Here is an 18,806-nt window from a genome sequence, read left to right as displayed (position 1 = left end):
ACATACAACACAGTTGTTACACATGGAGTAAACAAAACATACAGTCAATAACACAGTAGAAGTCTATATACAATGTGAGCAAATGAGGTGAGATAAGGGAGGTAAAGGCAAAGAAAAGGCCATGGTGGCGAAGTAAATACAATATTTAGATCCTGTATGAAGGGATCTGTCCAGGAGAAGGTGATCAGTTGAGTCAGGTGTGTTCAGATCCTGTAGGAAGGGATCTGTCCAGGAGAAGGTGATCAGTAGAATCAGGTGTTAGATCCTGTAGGAAGGGATCTGTCCAGGAGAAGGTGATCAGTAGAATCAGGTGTGTTAGATCCTGTAGGAAGGGATCTGTCCAGGAGAAGGTGATCAGTAGAGTCAGGTGTGTTAGATCCTGTAGGAAGGTATCTGTCCAGGAGAAGGTGATCAGTAGAATCAGGTGTGTTAGATCCTGTAGGAAGGGATCTGTCCAGGAGAAGGTGATCAGTAGAGTCAGGTGTGTTAGATCCTGTAGGAAGGGATCTGTCCAGGAGAAGGTGATCACTAGAATCAGGTGTGTTAGATCCTGTAGGAAGGGATCTGTCCAGGAGAATGTGATCAGTAGAGTCAGGTGTGTTAGATCCTGTAGGAAGGGATCTGTCCAGGAGAAGGTGATCAGTAGAGTCAGGTGTGTTAGATCCTGTAGGAAGGGATCTGTCCAGGAGAAGGTGATCAGTAGAGTCAGGTGTAGGAAGGGATCTGTCCAGGAGAATGGTTGGCAAGCCCTGAAATAGAAACTACTGTATATTGCATTAACTATTCAACCTATTTCTGGATTTTAACAACCTACCATATTAAGCAACATTGTGTACTTTCACCTCTGTTCCCCAGGTAGGGGGTACCTGGACAAGCTGGGTCTGGTCCTGCGTCTGATGCGTGCATTACGTATCCTGTACGTGATGCGGCTGGCGCGCCACTCCCTGGGCCTCCAGACCCTGGGCCTGACCATGCAGCGAAGCACCCAAGAGTTCAGCCTCCTCCTGCTCTTCATCACCGTCGGCATGGCCCTCTTCTCTCCCATGGTGCACCTGGCCGAGAGCGAGCTGGCGCCCAACGCCGCCACCGCGCCCCAGCACAGCTTCAGCAGCATCCCAGCTTCCTATTGGTGGGCCATCATCTCCATGACGACCGTGGGCTACGGGGACATGGTGCCGAGGAGCATCCCGGGTCAGGTGGTTGCGCTGAGCAGCATCCTGAGTGGAATTCTCATCATGGCGTTTCCTGCTACTTCCATCTTCCACATGTTCTCCAGGAGCTACCAGGAGCTGAAGCTGGAGCACGAGAGGCTGTGGAAGGAGGAGACGGGGGCCGCTCTGGCCGCTGACAACCTGGAGAACAGGAGGGAAAGGGAGGCGGAGAGGGAGGCGGAAGTAGAGATGAAGGCGGAAGCTGTCGCGGAAACGGACAGCTACTGGCCCAGACGCCGAGACTTTGTGGAGTCTCTGTGCCAGTCCCTTGGAGGAGGGAACGGAGGGATGACAGAGGGGCAGCAGGCTACGCTCCCGGCTTGTGGGGAACAGAGGGATGACAGAGGGGCAGCAGGCTACGCTCCCGGCTGGGGGGAACAGAGAGATGACAGAGGGGCAGCAGGCTACGCTCCCGGCTGGGGGGAACAGAGGGATGACAGAGGGGCAGCAGGCTACGCTCCCGGCTGCAGCATTCTGATCTGAAGAAGGATACCAGACCTGATGCTTACTCCGACACTGTAAAAAGTGGGATGACACTGTTGTTCGTCTGAATTGCTTTTTCTGATTGGTATAATAGAAAATTAGTCTTTGGTTCGTTCAACTTGTTCTATGCTATTTGTCTGAAATCAAGTAACACATTTGAGAGATCAGTTTTCTTATTTTGTCAATCTTGTCTCATCGCTGTAACTCCCCAACGAGCTTGGGAGAGGCGAAGGTGGAGTCATGCTTCCACCGAAACATGACCCGCCAAACCACGATTCTTAACACCCTCCCGTTTAACCCAGAATGCAGCCGCACCAATGTGTTAGAGGAAACACCGTTCAACTGACATCCAGGGTCAGCTTGCAGGCACCCGGCCCACCACAAGGAGTCGCAAGAGCGCGATGAGCCAAGTAAAGCCCCACCGGCTAAACTCTCCCCTAACCCGGACGACGCTGGGCCAATTGTGCGCTGTCCTATGGGACTCCTGGCCACGGCCGGTTGCGGCACAGCCCAGTCAGCCTCTAGCACTGCAATGCAGTGCCTTAGACCACTGCTCCACTCGGCCCGTGATTTTTTAAATTGAATGAAATCGATATTCGCATTGCATAGTGGTGGGTGCAATGTAGCGGTGGCAGCCTATCAGAAAAGTTGTAGCCATGGCCTAATGGGGAGGGCATGGTTTTCAGTTTGTTAATTTTGGCCACCCGTGAGAGTGAATGTCATTCTAGGTAATGTGTTCTGTTTTTAAACGTTTATATGTTCACTGCTGTCACTGAAGCTGAAATGATATCTGCGTAAGTACTGTGACACTAAAGAGCCTGGAAGAGTTCCCGTTGACGAGATGGACATCATTTGGTTACGATATTGTAACCAGTAAATGTGAAAGTCTTATATAAAGAGAGTGTTTGGAGTCATTATTTCATGTTATGGAACCAACTAAATATGTCGAGTAGCCCTTTACACTCGTACCTGTATATGGATTCAAAATGGCAGATTTGGAAACTGATAAGCGCCTAAATGGGAATGCAGTGGCTGTACAGTAACATGCTATACATGATGTCAGAGCTCAGTGGCTGTACAGTAACACGCTATACATGATGTCAGAGCTCAGTGGCTGTACAGTAACACGCTATACATGACGTCAGAGCTCAGTGGCTGTACAGTAACACGCTATACATGACGTCAGAGCTCAGTGGCTGTACAGTAACACGCTACACATGACGTCAGAGCTCAGTGGCTGTACAGTAACACGCTATACATGACGTCAGAGCTCAGTGGCTGTACAGTAACATGCTACACATGACGTCAGAGCTCAGTGGCTGTACAGTAACACGCTATACATGACGTCAGAGCTCAGTGGCTGTACAGTAACATGCTACACATGACGTCAGAGCTCAGTGGCTGTACAGTAACATGCTACACATGACGTCAGAGCTCAGTGGCTGTACAGTAACATGCTATACATGACGTCAGAGCTCAGTGGCTGTACAGTAACATGCTATACATGACGTCAGAGCTCAGTGGCTGTACAGTAACACGCTACACATGACGTCAGAGCTCAGTGGCTGTACAGTAACATGCTATACATGACGTCAGAGCGCAGGGTCTCTGCTGAACAGATCTGTTTTTGACTGACAGCTGTTCTGAAATTGAGCACCGCACGCGACAAGAAGTGGCCCCCATCCCTCCTACTAATTGGGAAACTTTTCCCATTTTTTTGTTTTGTCTGAGTGAGGGAAATGCTGTAAATTACGAGGACTATATATATTTTTTAAGATTAGCCATTGAGGATTAGAATAAATACCGCTTTGCCCGTCATTCAAGTAAACCAAACACCAGTGACTCAAAATGTGTACTTCACATTTCCATATCATAGAACTCATGTCATATACAGTTGTCAACGTTTATGATCACTATGTTTGAGGTACAGTTACCAGATGACATGGCGTTATACCCTGGGTTGTCCTGAACACAATGAGTCTGTTTGATGTACAGTTACCAGATGACATGGGGTTATACCCTGGGTTGTCCTGAACACAATGAGTCTGTTTGATGTACAGTTACCAGATGACATGGGGTTATACCCTGGGTTGTCCTGAACACAATGAGTCTGTTTGATGTACAGTTACCAGATGACATGGGGTTATACCCTGGGTTGTCCTGAACACAATGAGCCTGTTTGATGTACAGTTACCAGATGACATGGGGTTATACCCTGGGTTGTCCTGAACACAATGAGTCTGTTTGATGTACAGTTACCAGATGACATGGGGTTATACCCTGGGTTGTCCTGAACACAATGAGCCTGTTTGTTGTATTGTGAAGATTTGCTGCAGACCACACATCTGAATGCACATCTGAATCCATTCTATGCCACCAAAATTACCATCTGCTTCTCTGAATTGCCTACTGAAAGCCTTTGAACTAGGCAAAGTCAGTTAAGAAAAATATCTTATTTTCAATGACGGCCTAGGAACAGGCTATAACTGCCTTGTTCAGGGTTAGAACGCTTGGGGATTCAATCCAGCAACCTTTCGGTTACTGGCCCAATGCTCTAACCACTAGGCTACCTACCGCTCCACTGAAAGCCTAACACTGTAACATCGTATTTTATCATTTAGCTAGTCATATTGGCAACAGAACAAGCTTTGAAATGATGCCCACCTGACCCAGATTTCAAATATAATGAACCGTTTTGTGATTGCGTAAACAACAACAGTAATTGTGTAAAGGTAATGATGCAGGGCTGAGTTCCAAAGAAAACAACTACAAGTTTGCTTGCTCTACTTCCTCAACGGCACAGCTAGGAGACCTCAAAAAGCACTTTACAGATGAAAACTCTTCTTTGACTCATAAAAGTCTATTGATATTACTTAGGAACTGTGTACAGTTTGAAGAGGTGTGTGGCCACTTGGAAACACTAAGTTAGACCTCTCACTCAAACCCTTGTCATTTTTTTAGTCTTATGTTGCACCTACCCACATTTTTACAAGAATATTCTTATCGTCATGTTACTGAATGTATCCAGAGTATTCTCAGATTTCGTTGTCAACACATGCTGCCAAAAGTACAGTAAATGTAAAATGCACATAAAATCAAGTGTAATATTTGGATTCAGTCTTGTGTCAGGTGAACTGTTGTGTCCCCACCTTTTAGTCTAATCATTTCCCCATAATCTCCACTGTTCCCTTTTAGTTTCTACCGTGAGTTTCTCTATTTCTTCTGTGAGAACCATTTCAATTTAGCGCTATTCATATAGGAAAATTCCCACGAGTGTAAAGGGGTTAAAAGGAAATGTATTTACTTGAATGCAACCCAATTAAATATAGAGAAAATCTACTTGGTACAACATGAAAAAATGGGTTGTATATATATATATATATATATATATCACTGTATTTTTGATCTCCTTGATGCAATTTTCACAAGTATGTGGTACATTTTCACAACTCTTACATGTTGACCACACCGCTCACGTCACAAAATAAATGTACACATACATGTTACTTAATCATTGCACCCACACTGCTCGCGCGCGCCAATGAGCGTCTGCCTAGCCAGGCGCTAAAATTGAACTTGGTTCTATTTGTGACGCTTAATTAATGCACTGCAAGTCCGGGCTCTCCCATCTCCTCATTGTATTTTAGGAGCATATACCCACGTGGGTGATTGAAAGATGAACTGACGTCCATACTCCAGTCCTTTTGGTTGTGGTAATGCACCTTAGAGTTGGTTGCCAACCGCCATATAAAGACCAAAGAAGAAGAAGCCTGAAGGAGGAGAGATCACTAGAAACAAACTCTGTTTACCCTTTTATGTGTGGATTAATTGTCAGAGTAGAGGACCTTGTGCATTTCAGGTAAAATAACAACCCAATGTTTATATCCCAGGATAAATTAGCTAGCAACAGCAAGCTAGCTAGCTAAATTGCCATAAATGTTTAATGCTTTTCGACCTCTCCCCAAATTAATATAATTGGTTCAGAGCTCGTTTTGACATTTCAACGTGCAAGTCCTGATCTCGTCTGGGGTGGGGGGGACAAAATCAACGCTCTGGCCAGCATGTTAGTACAAAACTCAAAACAGATCATCAAAAAGACAAATCATACAGTCACTTTTTTTCACTGAACTTAATCAGTGTTTTCTAGAAATGCATGTTTCATATTGTAATACATGCTCGTATAAAGTAATTGTCTTTCGCAATGCAATGCTCACATTACTGTTGATATGGTTCCCTCCTCTTTTGTTAAAAGACATTTTACTATTACTTAATCCGACTGCTCTTAATGGATGATCACAAATGTTTGGTAAACCTGTAGATTTGACCGTTTTGTCTACTACAGATCATGAGAACTACATAATGAAAATGTATGTCTGTAAAGTATAAACTTAAAAAGTACGATATTTACTTCAATGTTCTACTATGACGATGATTATTATGATTTTACTTCACAGTAAATAAATAAAAAATCGGATATACTGTATGTAACAAAATAAAATCTAAGTTTATTGGTCACGTACACAGATTAGCAGATGTTACAGCAGGTGCAGCGAAATGCTTGTGTTTCTAGCTCCTACACTGCAGTAATACAATATCCATACAATACCAATACTCAAATAATCCAGAAAGTCCAAAACAAGAAAGAAATGCATCCCCTATGCAGTAAATGTGTACACAAAATGGGGTTCACACTGCTTTTCTGAAATTGCATTGGCCAATACAGTACTGTAATACTGTAATATATGCCATTTACATCACAGACAGGCCACACATTCTGGTATGTGACCCCAGTGGGAATTGAACCCAAAGACTAGCTAAATACCGAGCTAACAAAAAACAACATCCCACAAAACTAAAGTGGCAAAACAGGCTGCCTAAGTATGATTCCCAATCAGAGACAACGATAGACAGCTGTCCCTGATTGAGAACCATACCCGGCCAAAACATAGAAATAAAGAACATAGAGTTTCCCACCCGAGTCACACCCTGACCAACCAAACATAGAGAATAAAAAGATCTCTACGGTCAGGGCGTGACAAGAAGGCCCTTAAAATTGTTAACGACTCCAGCCACCCAAGTCATAGACTGTTCTCTCTGCTACCGCATGACAAGCGGTACCGATGCACCAAGTCCGGAAGCGATCCTGAACAACTTCTAGCCCCAAGCCATAAGACTGATAAACAGTTTGTCCGGGTAGCTATTGTTTAACTATTAATCTATCTGCGTTGACCCTTTTTGCACTCTTTTGACTAATCACATACGCTGCTGTTACTGTTTATTATCTATCCTGTTGCCTAGTCACTTTACCCCTACCTATATGCACACTACCCGTTCAAAAGTCTGGGGTCACTTAGAAATGTCTTTGAATGAAAAACACATTTTTTGTTCATTAAAATAACATCAAATTGATCAGAAATACAGTGTAGACATTGTTAATGTTGGAAATGACTATTGTAGCTGTAAATGGAAGATTTATCACTCCTGTGTTCCAATGGCACGTTGTGTTAGCTAATCCAAGTTTATCATTTAAAAAGGCTAATTGATCATTAGAAAACCCTTTTGCAATTATGTTAGCACAGCCGAAAACTGTTGTTCTGATTAAAGAAGCAATAAAACTGTCCTTCTTTAGACTCGTTGAGTATCTGGAGCGTCAGCATTTGTGGGTTCGATTAAAGGCTCAAAATGGCCTGAAACAAAGACCTTGTTTCTGAAACTCGTCAGTCTATTCTTGTTCTGAGAAATTAAGGCTATTCCATGCGAGAAATTGCCAAGTAACTGAAGATCTCGTACAACACTATGTACTACTCCTTTCACAGAGCAGCACAAACTGGCTCTAACCAGAATAGAAAGAGGAGTGGGAGGCCCCGGTGCACATCTGAGCAAGAGGACAAATACATTAGTGTCTAGTTTGAGAAGCAGACGCCTCACAAGTCCTCACCCGGCAAATCCAATAAATAATACCCGCAAAACACCAGTCTCAACGTCAACAGTGAAGAGGCGACTCTGGGATGCTGGCCTTCTAGGCAGAGTTGCAAAGAAATCTTGCAAAGAAATCTCAGACTGGCCAATAAAAAGAAAAGATCAAGATGGGCAAAAGAACACAGACACTGGACAGAGGAACTCTGCCTAGAAGGCCAGCATCCCGGAGTCGCCTCTTCACTGTTGATGTTGAGACTGGACAGAGAGACTCTGCCTAGAAGGCCAGCATCCCGGAGTCACCTCTTCACTGTTGATGTTGAGACTGGACAGAGAGACTCTGCCTAGAAGGCCAGCATCCCGGAGTCACCTCTTCACTGTTGACGTTGAGACTGGACAGAGGAACTCTGTCTAGAAGGCCAGCATCCCGGAGTCGCCTCTTCACTGTTGATGTTGAGACTGGACAGAGAGACTCTGCCTAGAAGGCCAGCATCCCGGAGTCACCTCTTCACTGTTGACGTTGAGACTGGACAGAGGAACTCTGCCTAGAAGGCCAGCATCCCGGAGTCACCTCTTCACTGTTGACGTTGAGACTGGACAGAGGAACTCTGCCTAGAAGGCCAGCATCCCGGAGTCACCTCTTCACTGTTGACGTTGAGACTGGACAGAGGAACTCTGCCTAGAAGGCCAGCATCCCGGAGTCACCTCTTCACTGTTTCTTTAAACACTCAAGTATTTCACTGTTAGTCTTCCCCTGTTGTTTATTAAGCATGTGACAAATAATATTTGATTTGAACTCTGGTGTTTAGCCACGTACAGGACCAGTACAATACATACGTACAATACAATACTGTAAAATACAAACACAATTGCAATACAGAAGGAAGATGTATGATTGTGTCATGAAATGTGGTTAAAAGTCATGGAAAAGTCTTGAAAAATGTGTATGAACCCTGTTACGGATACAGGTATCCTGTGTGTGTGTATCCTGTGTGTGTATTTCGAGAGATGGGAATGTGTTGGACTACGTTAGTCGCTTCCGTGAGTGCCTACACCAAGCCTGTGCTCTTGCAAAGGAAGCTCTGTCTTCCTCACAGAGGAGTATGAAAAGACACTATGATAAAGAGGCTGTTTCTCGTCCACTACAGCCAGGTGACCAAGTACTGGTGTTATTGCCTGTTCCAGGATCTTCACTGTCAGCTCGTTTCTCTGGTCCTTATTTCATTGAAAAGAAATTAAGTGAAACTGACTATGTGCTTCAAACTCCTGATAGAAAACGCCAATCTCATGTGTGTGCCACAATAACATGTTGAAAGCATACCACACCCGACCCATCACCCAGTTAGATAGTTCAAAAACACAGGAAGGTACTGCTGTCTCCTCTGCTTCTACTGCTATGATAGTGGACTGTCACATTAATGATGTTGATGGAGATGGATTAGAGTTGCGCAATACTTAGCAGCAGTGCATTAGATTGCCCAACTCAGAAATGCTGCTGTCTCTCCAGTCAGGTCTGGTTCATTTAACTGACGGACAGGCCGACGATATTGTGAGGCTACTACACAGTTTCCCATGTCTCTTTAATGACGTCCCTACTCGCACAAACGTGTTGGAACATGACATTAATGTTGGAAATGCTGCCCCTATCAAGCAACACCCATATCGTGTCAACGCTTCCAAGAGGAAGATAATGAGGGGTGAGATTTGTTGGAGAATGACCTGGCTACGCCAAGTTTAAGCCCTTGGAGTTCTCCTTGCATTCTGGTTCCTAAATCTGATGGTACGTCCAGGTTATGTACGGATTATTGAAAAGTAAATTCTGTCACAATGCCAGATTCGTTCCCGTTACCCAGACTGGACGACTGTATCGACACTGTTGGTGCTGCTACTTATGTAACTAAGTTGGACCTCTTAAAAGGTTACTGGCAGGTTCCGTTAACCTCACGTGCTTCTGATATTTCTGCCTTTGTGACCCCAGACAACTTCCTACAGTACTCTGTCGTGGCTTTTGGAATGCAGAATGCACCAGCTACTTTCCAACGACTGGTTAACTCCGTTGTAACGGCTGTCGTCTTCCTCCTCGTCTGAGGAGGAGAAGTTTGAAGGATCAGAGGACCAATGCGCAGCGTGGTAATTGTTCATCTTATTTAATGAAGTGAACAACTCAAAATACAAAAACAACAAAGTGAAAACTGAAACAGTTCTATCTGGTGCAGACACACAAAGACTGAAAACAACCACCCACAAAACACAATAGAACACAGGCTACCTAAATATGGTTCCCAATCAGAGACAATGACTAACACCTGCCTCTGATTGAGAACCATATCAGGCCAAACGAGAAACCCCATATAGAAACAGAAAACATAGATCATACCCACCCAACTCACGCCCTGACCACACTAAAACAAAGAAAATACAAAAGAACTATGGTCAGAACGTGACAGCCGTATTAGCTGGCGTTCCCAATTGTAGTGCCTACCTTGATGATCTAGTAATTTATTCGTCTGAGTGGTCAGATCATGTTAACTCTCTAAGGGTAGTATGTGAACGTTTGGCAGCTGCTTCTCTAACCCTGAACTTGGCAAAGTGGGAGTTTGGGAAGGCTACTGTTACCTATCTCGGCAAAGAGGTCGGCCATGGACAGGTGCGCCCTGTTGATGCCAAGGTATTGGCTATAACTGCATTCCCCGCACCTACCACCAGACGAGAGCTACGCCGCTTTTTAGGGATGGTTGGCTACTACCGTAGTTTCTGTAAAAATTTATCTGCGGTAGTTGCTCCATTGACCGATTTGCTCGGTCCGGCTAGATCATTTGTGTGGTCCCCTGATTGTAAGATAGCTTTTGAATGTGCTAAAGCCCTCTTGTGTAATACCCCTGTACTTGCTGCTCCGGATTTTGAACAACCGTTTAAACTGGAGGAAGATGCTAGTGCCAGAGGTGCTGTTCTACTGCAGCAGGACAAGAGTGGAGTGGATCATCCCGTTTGTTATTTTTCACGTAAATTTAACAAATGTCAAACAAACTATGCGACCATAGAACAAGAAGCTCTAGCTTTGTTGTTATCTCTGCAATACTTTGAAGTATATATTGGTTCCAGTGCCCTACCAGTGATCGTATATACTGATCATAATCCCTTAGTGTTTCTCCACCGGATGTACAACCTGTACCAGCGCCTTATGCGTTGGGCGCTTATTGTGCAGAATTATAACTTGGAGATTCGCCACAAAAAGGGTTCTGATAATGTATTAGCAGATGCTTTGTCTCGTGTGTAATAAATTTTTTGGTATGTTTTGTAAATACTGTGGTCGCAATCCCCCCTAGGGTTGCTCTTTTAAGGGTGGGAGTGTTACGGATACAGGTATCCTGGGAGTGTTACGGATACAGGTATCCTGGGAGTGTTACGGATACAGGTATCCTGGGAGTGTTACGGATACAGGTATCCTGGGAGTGTTACGGATACAGGTATCCTGGGAGTGTTACGGATACAGGTATCCTGGGAGTGTTACGGATACAGGTATCCTGGGAGTGTGTATCCTGTGTGTGTATTTCTTTTCTCTCCTTCTCCCCTCACAGGTGTCAATCATCATTCTCCAATCAGTCATCAATCAGAAGACACACCTCCTCCTTCCATTAGCCAATCACATCCCCTTTCCCTTGGTTTAAAAACCCATTCAGTTCTCTCTGAGTCGGGATCTCTCCTTTTCTATGCATAGATCTCTCTTTTGTTTTTGCAACGACATTTCACTGTCTGTTACCCTGTGAGTATTGGTTTTGTTATGGTGTTTGACTGTTTGTTTGATGGTGGGAAAAGGGGGTACCAAGACAAGTTGCCCATTGGCATACACTACCCGTAGGTAAACTTTGTCTAAATACACTAGTTAGAACTGGGCGGACCACCCTCTGTATTTTTGGTTAGTTAGTTAGCTGTTGTTGAAGCAGGTAGACTAGCTTAGGGGTGTTTTTGAATGCTTATTATTTCTTTCCTTGGGTCCAGCTCAGCCCCTTTTCCCGACCCCCTTTACCGTGTGTTTACAAATAAACCGTGAGTGTTTGACGGTAATTTAGATGTCTGTGGTTTTTTGTTCTCACTGTTACGTTTTCACTATTATACATTGCATGAGAAATGTTACGGGTCTCGTTACCATCCCCCCCTAGACTGCCGGGCCAAAGGGATTATTAACAACCCTTAACAATGATTAATCAGATGTCTACAGCATAATGTAATTTGTGTATTTCGGGGAACATAGTCTAATGTACCAACTTGGAAAAAGACAGCTGCTGCACTTCTTTCATCCCAAGTCAAGCAGTGAATAAACCTGTTTATCAAGTTGCAACCTATTTCGTTAAACACTCAACTTCCTTTTCCCCTTTAGTTAACCTGAATAAATAACATAAATACAAACTACAGTTGTTTTTTCTCCTTTGGTGCTATTTCACAAGTATGTGGTGAATTTTAAAACATTTTAGTACAAAACTCAAAACTAGTAACACTTGTACAGATGTAGGATCTTAATTTGATCACTCTTTTATTGCTAAGCACTCACAGTGTATTTGAGTTTTAAAAAGGCTTCTAAAGTTTGTAATTCACTTTTTAAGGTCAAACTTGATTTGCCCTCACACATTTTTTTTTATCAACCCCTACAAAAATACACATGAATTATAATCCACATAATTCACATTTTCTGTTGCTGCAGGATTATTTTCCTGCTGTAGCAAAGTGGCTCAAAACAAAGATCCTACATCTGATCGCAGCCAGTCATGTTTTATGGTATGACCCAGGTGCAGGCAAATGACAGGTCAGAGGTCAATAATCCAGAGAGGGTGTAAGGTACAGGACAGCAGGTGGGCTCAGGGTCAGGTCAGGTCAGAGGTCAATAATCCAGAGAGGGTGTAAGGTACAGGACAGCAGGTGGGCTCAGGGTCAGGTCAGGTCAGAGGTCAATAATCCAGAGAGGGTGTAAGGTACAGGACAGCAGGTGGGCTCAGGGTCAGGTCAGGTCAGAGGTCAATAATCCAGAGAGGGTGTAAGGTACAGGACAGCAGGTGGGCTCAGGGTCAGGTCAGACAGAGGTCAATAATCCAGAGAGGGTGTAAGGTACAGGTACATTTTGTTTGTAGACATCTTTCACCACAACTTTTTATCCAAAATATAAGTTTACTGTGAAATATAATCATCACCAAAACACAACATAGTGATGTCTTCTCAATTGTGTTCTTTTAACAACCAGTTTAAAAATATATATTTTGTTACGTAACAGCCTTATTCTAAAACAGATTGAATAAGAAATGTTCCTCATCAATCTACACACAATACCCCATAATGACAAAGCAAAAACAGGTTTTTAGAAATGTTCACACATTTATTACAAATAAAAAACAGAAATACCTTATTTACATAAGTATTCAGACCCTTTGCTATGAGACTCAAAATTGAGCTCAGGTGCATCCTGTTTCCAATGATCATCCTTGAGATGTTTCTACAACTTGATTGGAGTCCACCTGTGGTAAATTCATTTGATTGGACATGATTTGAAAAGGCACACACCTGTCTATATAATGTCCCACAGTTGACAGTGCATGTCAGAGCAAAAACCAAGCCATGAGGTCAAAGGAATTGTCCGTAGAGCTCCGAGACAAGATTGTGACAAGATTGAGAACCTGTCATTAGGAGCCTGTCATTACAGATCTGGGGAACCTGTCATTAGGAGCCTGTCATTACAGATCTGGGGAACCTGTCATTACAGATCTGGGGAACCTGTCATTACAGATCTGGGGAACCTGTCATTACAGATCTGGGGAACCTGTCATTAGGAGCCTGACATTACAGATCTGGGGAACCTGTCATTACAGATCTGGGGAACCTGTCATTACAGATCTGGGGAACCTGTCATTACAGATCTGGGGAACCTGTCATTAGGAGCCTGTCATTACAGCCATAAACAGTGATGCATATTCAAAACGCAAGATAGGCTACAGAAATAAACTGTTTTAAACCTGTATTTGGAGCTGAAAGTCATTCATGTTAGCAGCCAATATCAACTAGTGATATATCATGCAGTGATGCCCTCACAGGCACACCCATGGCTGCGACCCTGATATCATGTCACTTCTCTGGAGTCCAGAGCAGGCAACATCACACTGACTACTTGTAGCAGAGGTTGCAGGAATGGACAGAAAGCATGTTCTGTCTGCCCTCCACCATCACCTTAGAGGGCAGCCTGCCACCAGAGTGCTCATGGTCTGTCTGCCCTCCACCATCACCTTAGAGGGCAGCCTGCCAGCAGAGTACTCATGGACTGTCTGCCCTCCACCATCACCTTAGAGGGCAGCCTGCCAGCAGAGTGCTCATGTTCTGTCTGCCCTCCTCCATCACCTTAGATGGCAGCCTTCCAGCAGAGTGCTCATGTTCTGTCTGCCCTCCACCACCACCTTAGAGAGCAGCCTGCCAGCAGAGTGCTCATGTTCTGTCTGCCTCCACCATCACCTTAGAGGGCAGCCTGCCAGCAGAGTGCTCATGGTCTGTCTGCCCTCCACCATCACCTTAGAGAGCAGCCTGCCAGCAGAGTGCTCATGGTCTGTCTGCCCTCCACCATCACCTTAGAGAGCAGCCTGCCAGCAGAGTACTCATGTTCTGTCTGCCCTCCACCATCACCTTAGAGGGCAGCCTGCCAGGAGAGTGCTCATGGACTGTCTGCCCTCCACCACCACCTTAGAGGGCAGCCTGCCAGCAGAGTGCTCATGGACTGTCTGCCCTCCACCACCACCTTAGAGGGCAGCCTGCCAGCAGAGTACTCATGGACTGTCTGCCTCCACCATCACCTTAGAGGGCAGCCTGCCAGCAGAGTACTCATGTTCTGTCTGCCCTCCACCACCACCTTAGAGGGCAGCCTGCCAGCAGAGTACTCATGGACTGTCTGCCCTCCACCATCACCTTAGAGGGCAGCCTGCCAGCAGAGTGCTCATGGACTGTCTGCCCTCCACCACCACCTTAGAGGGCAGCCTGCCAGCAGAGTGCTCATGGACTGTCTGCCCTCCACCACCACCTTAGAGGGCAGCCTGCCAGCAGAGTACTCATGGACTGTCTGCCCTCCACCACCACCTTAGAGGGCAGCCTGCCAGCAGAGTACTCATGTTCTGTCTGCCCTCCACCACCACCTTAGAGGGCAGCCTGCCAGCAGAGTACTCATGGACTGTCTGCCCTCCACCACCACCTTAGAGGGCAGCCTGCCAGCAGAGTACTCATGTTCTGTCTGCCCTCCACCACCACCTTAGAGGGCAGCCTGCCAGCAGAGTACTCATGGACTGTCTGCCCTCCACCACCACCTTAGAGGGCAGCCTGCCAGCAGAGTACTCATGGTCTGTCTGCCCTCCACCACCACCTTAGAGGGCAGCCTGCCACCAGAGTACTCATGGTCTGTCTGCCGTCCACCATCACCTTAGAGGGCAGCCTGCCAGCAGAGTGCTCATGGACTGTCTGCCTCCACCATCACCTTAGAGGGCAGTCTGCCAGCAGAGTGCTCATGGACTGTCTGCCCTCCACCATCACCTTAGAGGGCAGCCTGCCAGCAGAGTGCTCATGTTCTGTCTGCCCTCCTCCATCACCTTAGAGGGCAGCCTGCCACCAGAGTGCTCATGGTCTGTCTGCCCTCCACCATCACCTTAGAGGGCAGCCTGCCAGCAGGGTGCTCATGGACTGTCTGCCCTCCACCATCACCTTAGAGGGCAGCCTGCCAGCAGAGTGCTCATGGTCTGTCTGCCCTCCACCATCACCTTAGAGAGCAGCCTGCCAGCAGAGTGCTCATGGTCTGTCTGCCCTCCACCATCACCTTAGAGAGCAGCCTGCCAGCAGAGTACTCATGTTCTGTCTGCCCTCCACCATCACCTTAGAGGGCAGCCTGCCAGGAGAGTGCTCATGGACTGTCTGCCCTCCACCACCACCTTAGAGGGCAGCCTGCCAGCAGAGTGCTCATGGACTGTCTGCCCTCCACCACCACCTTAGAGGGCAGCCTGCCAGCAGAGTACTCATGGACTGTCTGCCTCCACCATCACCTTAGAGGGCAGCCTGCCAGCAGAGTACTCATGTTCTGTCTGCCCTCCACCACCACCTTAGAGGGCAGCCTGCCAGCAGAGTACTCATGTTCTGTCTGCCCTCCACCACCACCTTAGAGGGCAGCCTGCCAGCAGAGTGCTCATGGACTGTCTGCCCTCCACCACCACCTTAGAGGGCAGCCTGCCAGCAGAGTACTCATGGACTGGAAGGGTAAAGGGGCATCTGCTCTGCTCCTGCCTGATTAATAGTATGTTAGTATGTTACTCTCTCTCTCTTTACAAAGTAATGGGTCATTTCTCTGGTACTTAAAATAGTTACCAGAAATGACCATGTAATACAATGTATATATTATAAAGTGCTGCCTATGAGGGTATAGAATAGCTTGAATCCTTCTAGAAACAGGGCTGCACCTGAGTTGTTTGCTAGCAGCTTAGATACACTTTCCAACATGAGCTCTGCTTATCTTTTGCGCAATGGCTTCACACACACACACACACACACACACACACACACACACACACACACACACACACACACACACACACACACACACACACACACACACACACACACCTATAGGAGGAAGTATGAGACAAGGTCTCCAGTTACAGTGACAAATGAGATGAAGGTGTGGCCTTCCAGCAGGTAGAGACCAGAGCACCATGGTTACCTAGAAGGATTTGCATATCCCCACGACAATAGTGGAGAGCTCTAGAGACAATACCATTGTTACAACACAGTAGGAAGCTATAGAGACGGACAGCTTGGGTTCTAGTAGAATGGAATAAACAAAACTAACCCCTCAAACTACTTCCTGGAAAACATTTTTTTTTGTGTCTGACGTCCCACTGGTTAACATGTGAAACATACACACCTCAGACATGGAATATTCTGAGAAGTGCTGAGAGAATACATGATCAATCTGAAAAGAGTATGCCAGTATCATCAAAATATATCTTTATATACAGGACCAGTCAAACATTTGGACCCACCTACTCATTCAAGGGTTTTTCTTTATATTTACTATTTTCTACATTGTAAAATAATAGTGAAGACATCAACACTATGAAATAACACATATGGAATCCTGTAGTAACCAAAAAAGTGTGAAACAAATCCAAATATATTTTAGATTCTTCAAAGTAGCCACCCTTTGCCTTGATGACAGCTTCGCACACTCTTGGCATTCTCTCAACCAGCTTCATGAGGTAGTCACCTGGAATGCATTTCAATTAACAGGTGTGCCTTGTTAAAAGTTAATTTGTGGAATTTCTTTCCTTCTTAATGCGTTTGAGCCAATCAGTTGTGTTGTGACAAGGTAGGGGTGGTATACAGAAGATAGTCCTATTTGGTAAAAGACCAAGGGTGTAGGGTGCCTTGTCCTCTATATAGGGAGTAGGGAGCCTTGTCCTCTATAGAGAGTAGGGAGCCTTGTCCTCTATAAGGAGTAGGGAGCCTTGTCCTCTATAGGGAGTAGGGAGCCTTGTCCTCTATAGGGAGTAGGGAGCCTTGTCCTCTCTATAGGGAGTAGGGAGCCCTGTCCTCTATAGGGAGTAGAGAGCCAGTTAAGCCACACCCTAACTAGTTGCACATTCACTTTACCCCAGGGAACGCTTTTACTTATCATTTAGCCGCAGGAGAGTTAACAAACTGGAAATACTGGTGGAGCAGAAGCAACCTTTGACCACGGCTGCCTTCTACCATTACATGTAGTTGTTGTATGGTACAACATGAATTGACTGAGGTTTGGACGACCTAAATCTGCCTACCTGCCTGCATGAGTATGACACAACAAGAGTTGACCGAGGAGGGACTACCTAAACCTGAATATCTGCCTGGCAGCCATCCCCAGCTAGATAGATATCCAACATGGTGGAAGATGGCACTAAGAATGGAGGAAGAAGGTAGGTGTATTTTCATGTTTCGTCTATTTTTTTACTATAGTTTGACGTATTCAAATTCAAAGTAATAAAACAGTCATACTGAAGGAACTCTATAGAACGGCGTTGTACACACGGAACACAGGTGTTTTCACAGTAACTTAAGTTCACATGTAGGAGGATCCTTGGTTCTCAGTGCTCAGCTCAGGTACAGGACGCACGGAGGTACAGATGAGGAAGCAAGCTGTTCTGCTTTTTATTTTAACGTCAAACTAACTGTCATTCCAGGAGTTAAAATACAACGTTGTTGACAATTGAGTCCCGCTGAGACCAATATCTCTTTTACAAGGAACCTCCACATAACAGGCAGCAATGAATCACATGTTATTTAAGATGAATCGAAGGAGAAGAAGGATATTAGGATTGTGAACATTAGAATTTACAATATATTCCTGCTCTAGAAATAAATACAAGATAAATGTTTTCAATGTCAAACTACTATAAAGCTACATGGACATTTTCATACTAACATTTATAAACCAGCCTTGACTGCACTATGGCACCCTATTCCCTATATAGTGCACTACTTTTGACCAGAGTCCTATGCGAGGAAGGGTTGATCTCATGTTCCATTCCTCTTGAAATGTTAAGTTAAAAGATTGTGTATTTATTTATTTAACCTTTATTTAACTAGACAAGTCAGACAAGCACATTAATCAAAGTATGTATGAATATGTAGATATGGCACTAATATAATGTATATACAGTAGGAATATGTAGAAATGTCACTAATATAATGTATATACAGTATGAATATGTAGATATGTCACTAATATAATGTATATACAGTATGAATATGTAGATATGTCACTAATATAATGTATATACAGTATGAATATGTAGATATGTCACTAATATAATGTACATACAGTATGAATATGTAGAAATGTCACTAATATAATGCATATACTGTATGAATATGTAGATATGTCACTAATATCTGCATATACGGTATAAATATGTAGATATGCCACTATTATAAGGTATATACTGTACATATAAGTGTATTACTCTGTACTACCTTGTAACTACTTGTTATTTTTTTATTTGACTTGATTACTATTGATCTGGATTGATGCCCTGCTATGTTGAGGCAGCAAGCACACAGCCATTTCACTGCACCTTTTATACCAGCTGGAAACTGTACGTGACAAATCAAATGTGATTTCTGTCTCTCTCTTTCTCTCCTCTCAGAAAGGAG

At 44.8% G+C, this 18,806-nt stretch overlaps 1 protein-coding gene across 1 annotated transcript in view; it reads left to right on the top strand.

Moving 5' to 3' along the window:
- The window catches only part of LOC120024750 (potassium voltage-gated channel subfamily G member 4-like), a 14,478-nt gene extending 12,784 nt beyond the window's left edge, over positions 1-1,694 (top strand). Inside the window, exon 6 of the mRNA XM_038969029.1 lies at positions 856-1,694. Coding sequence (XP_038824957.1) covers positions 856-1,694 — 839 coding nt within the window. The remainder of the gene's footprint in view (positions 1-855) is intronic.
- The last annotated feature ends 17,112 nt before the right edge of the window (positions 1,695-18,806 follow it).

This window comes from Salvelinus namaycush, chromosome 30 (genome assembly GCF_016432855.1).
Source record: "Salvelinus namaycush isolate Seneca chromosome 30, SaNama_1.0, whole genome shotgun sequence".
In the NCBI taxonomy this organism is placed as follows: domain Eukaryota; kingdom Metazoa; phylum Chordata; class Actinopteri; order Salmoniformes; family Salmonidae; genus Salvelinus; species Salvelinus namaycush.
This window is presented reverse-complemented; position numbering and strand designations above follow the sequence as displayed.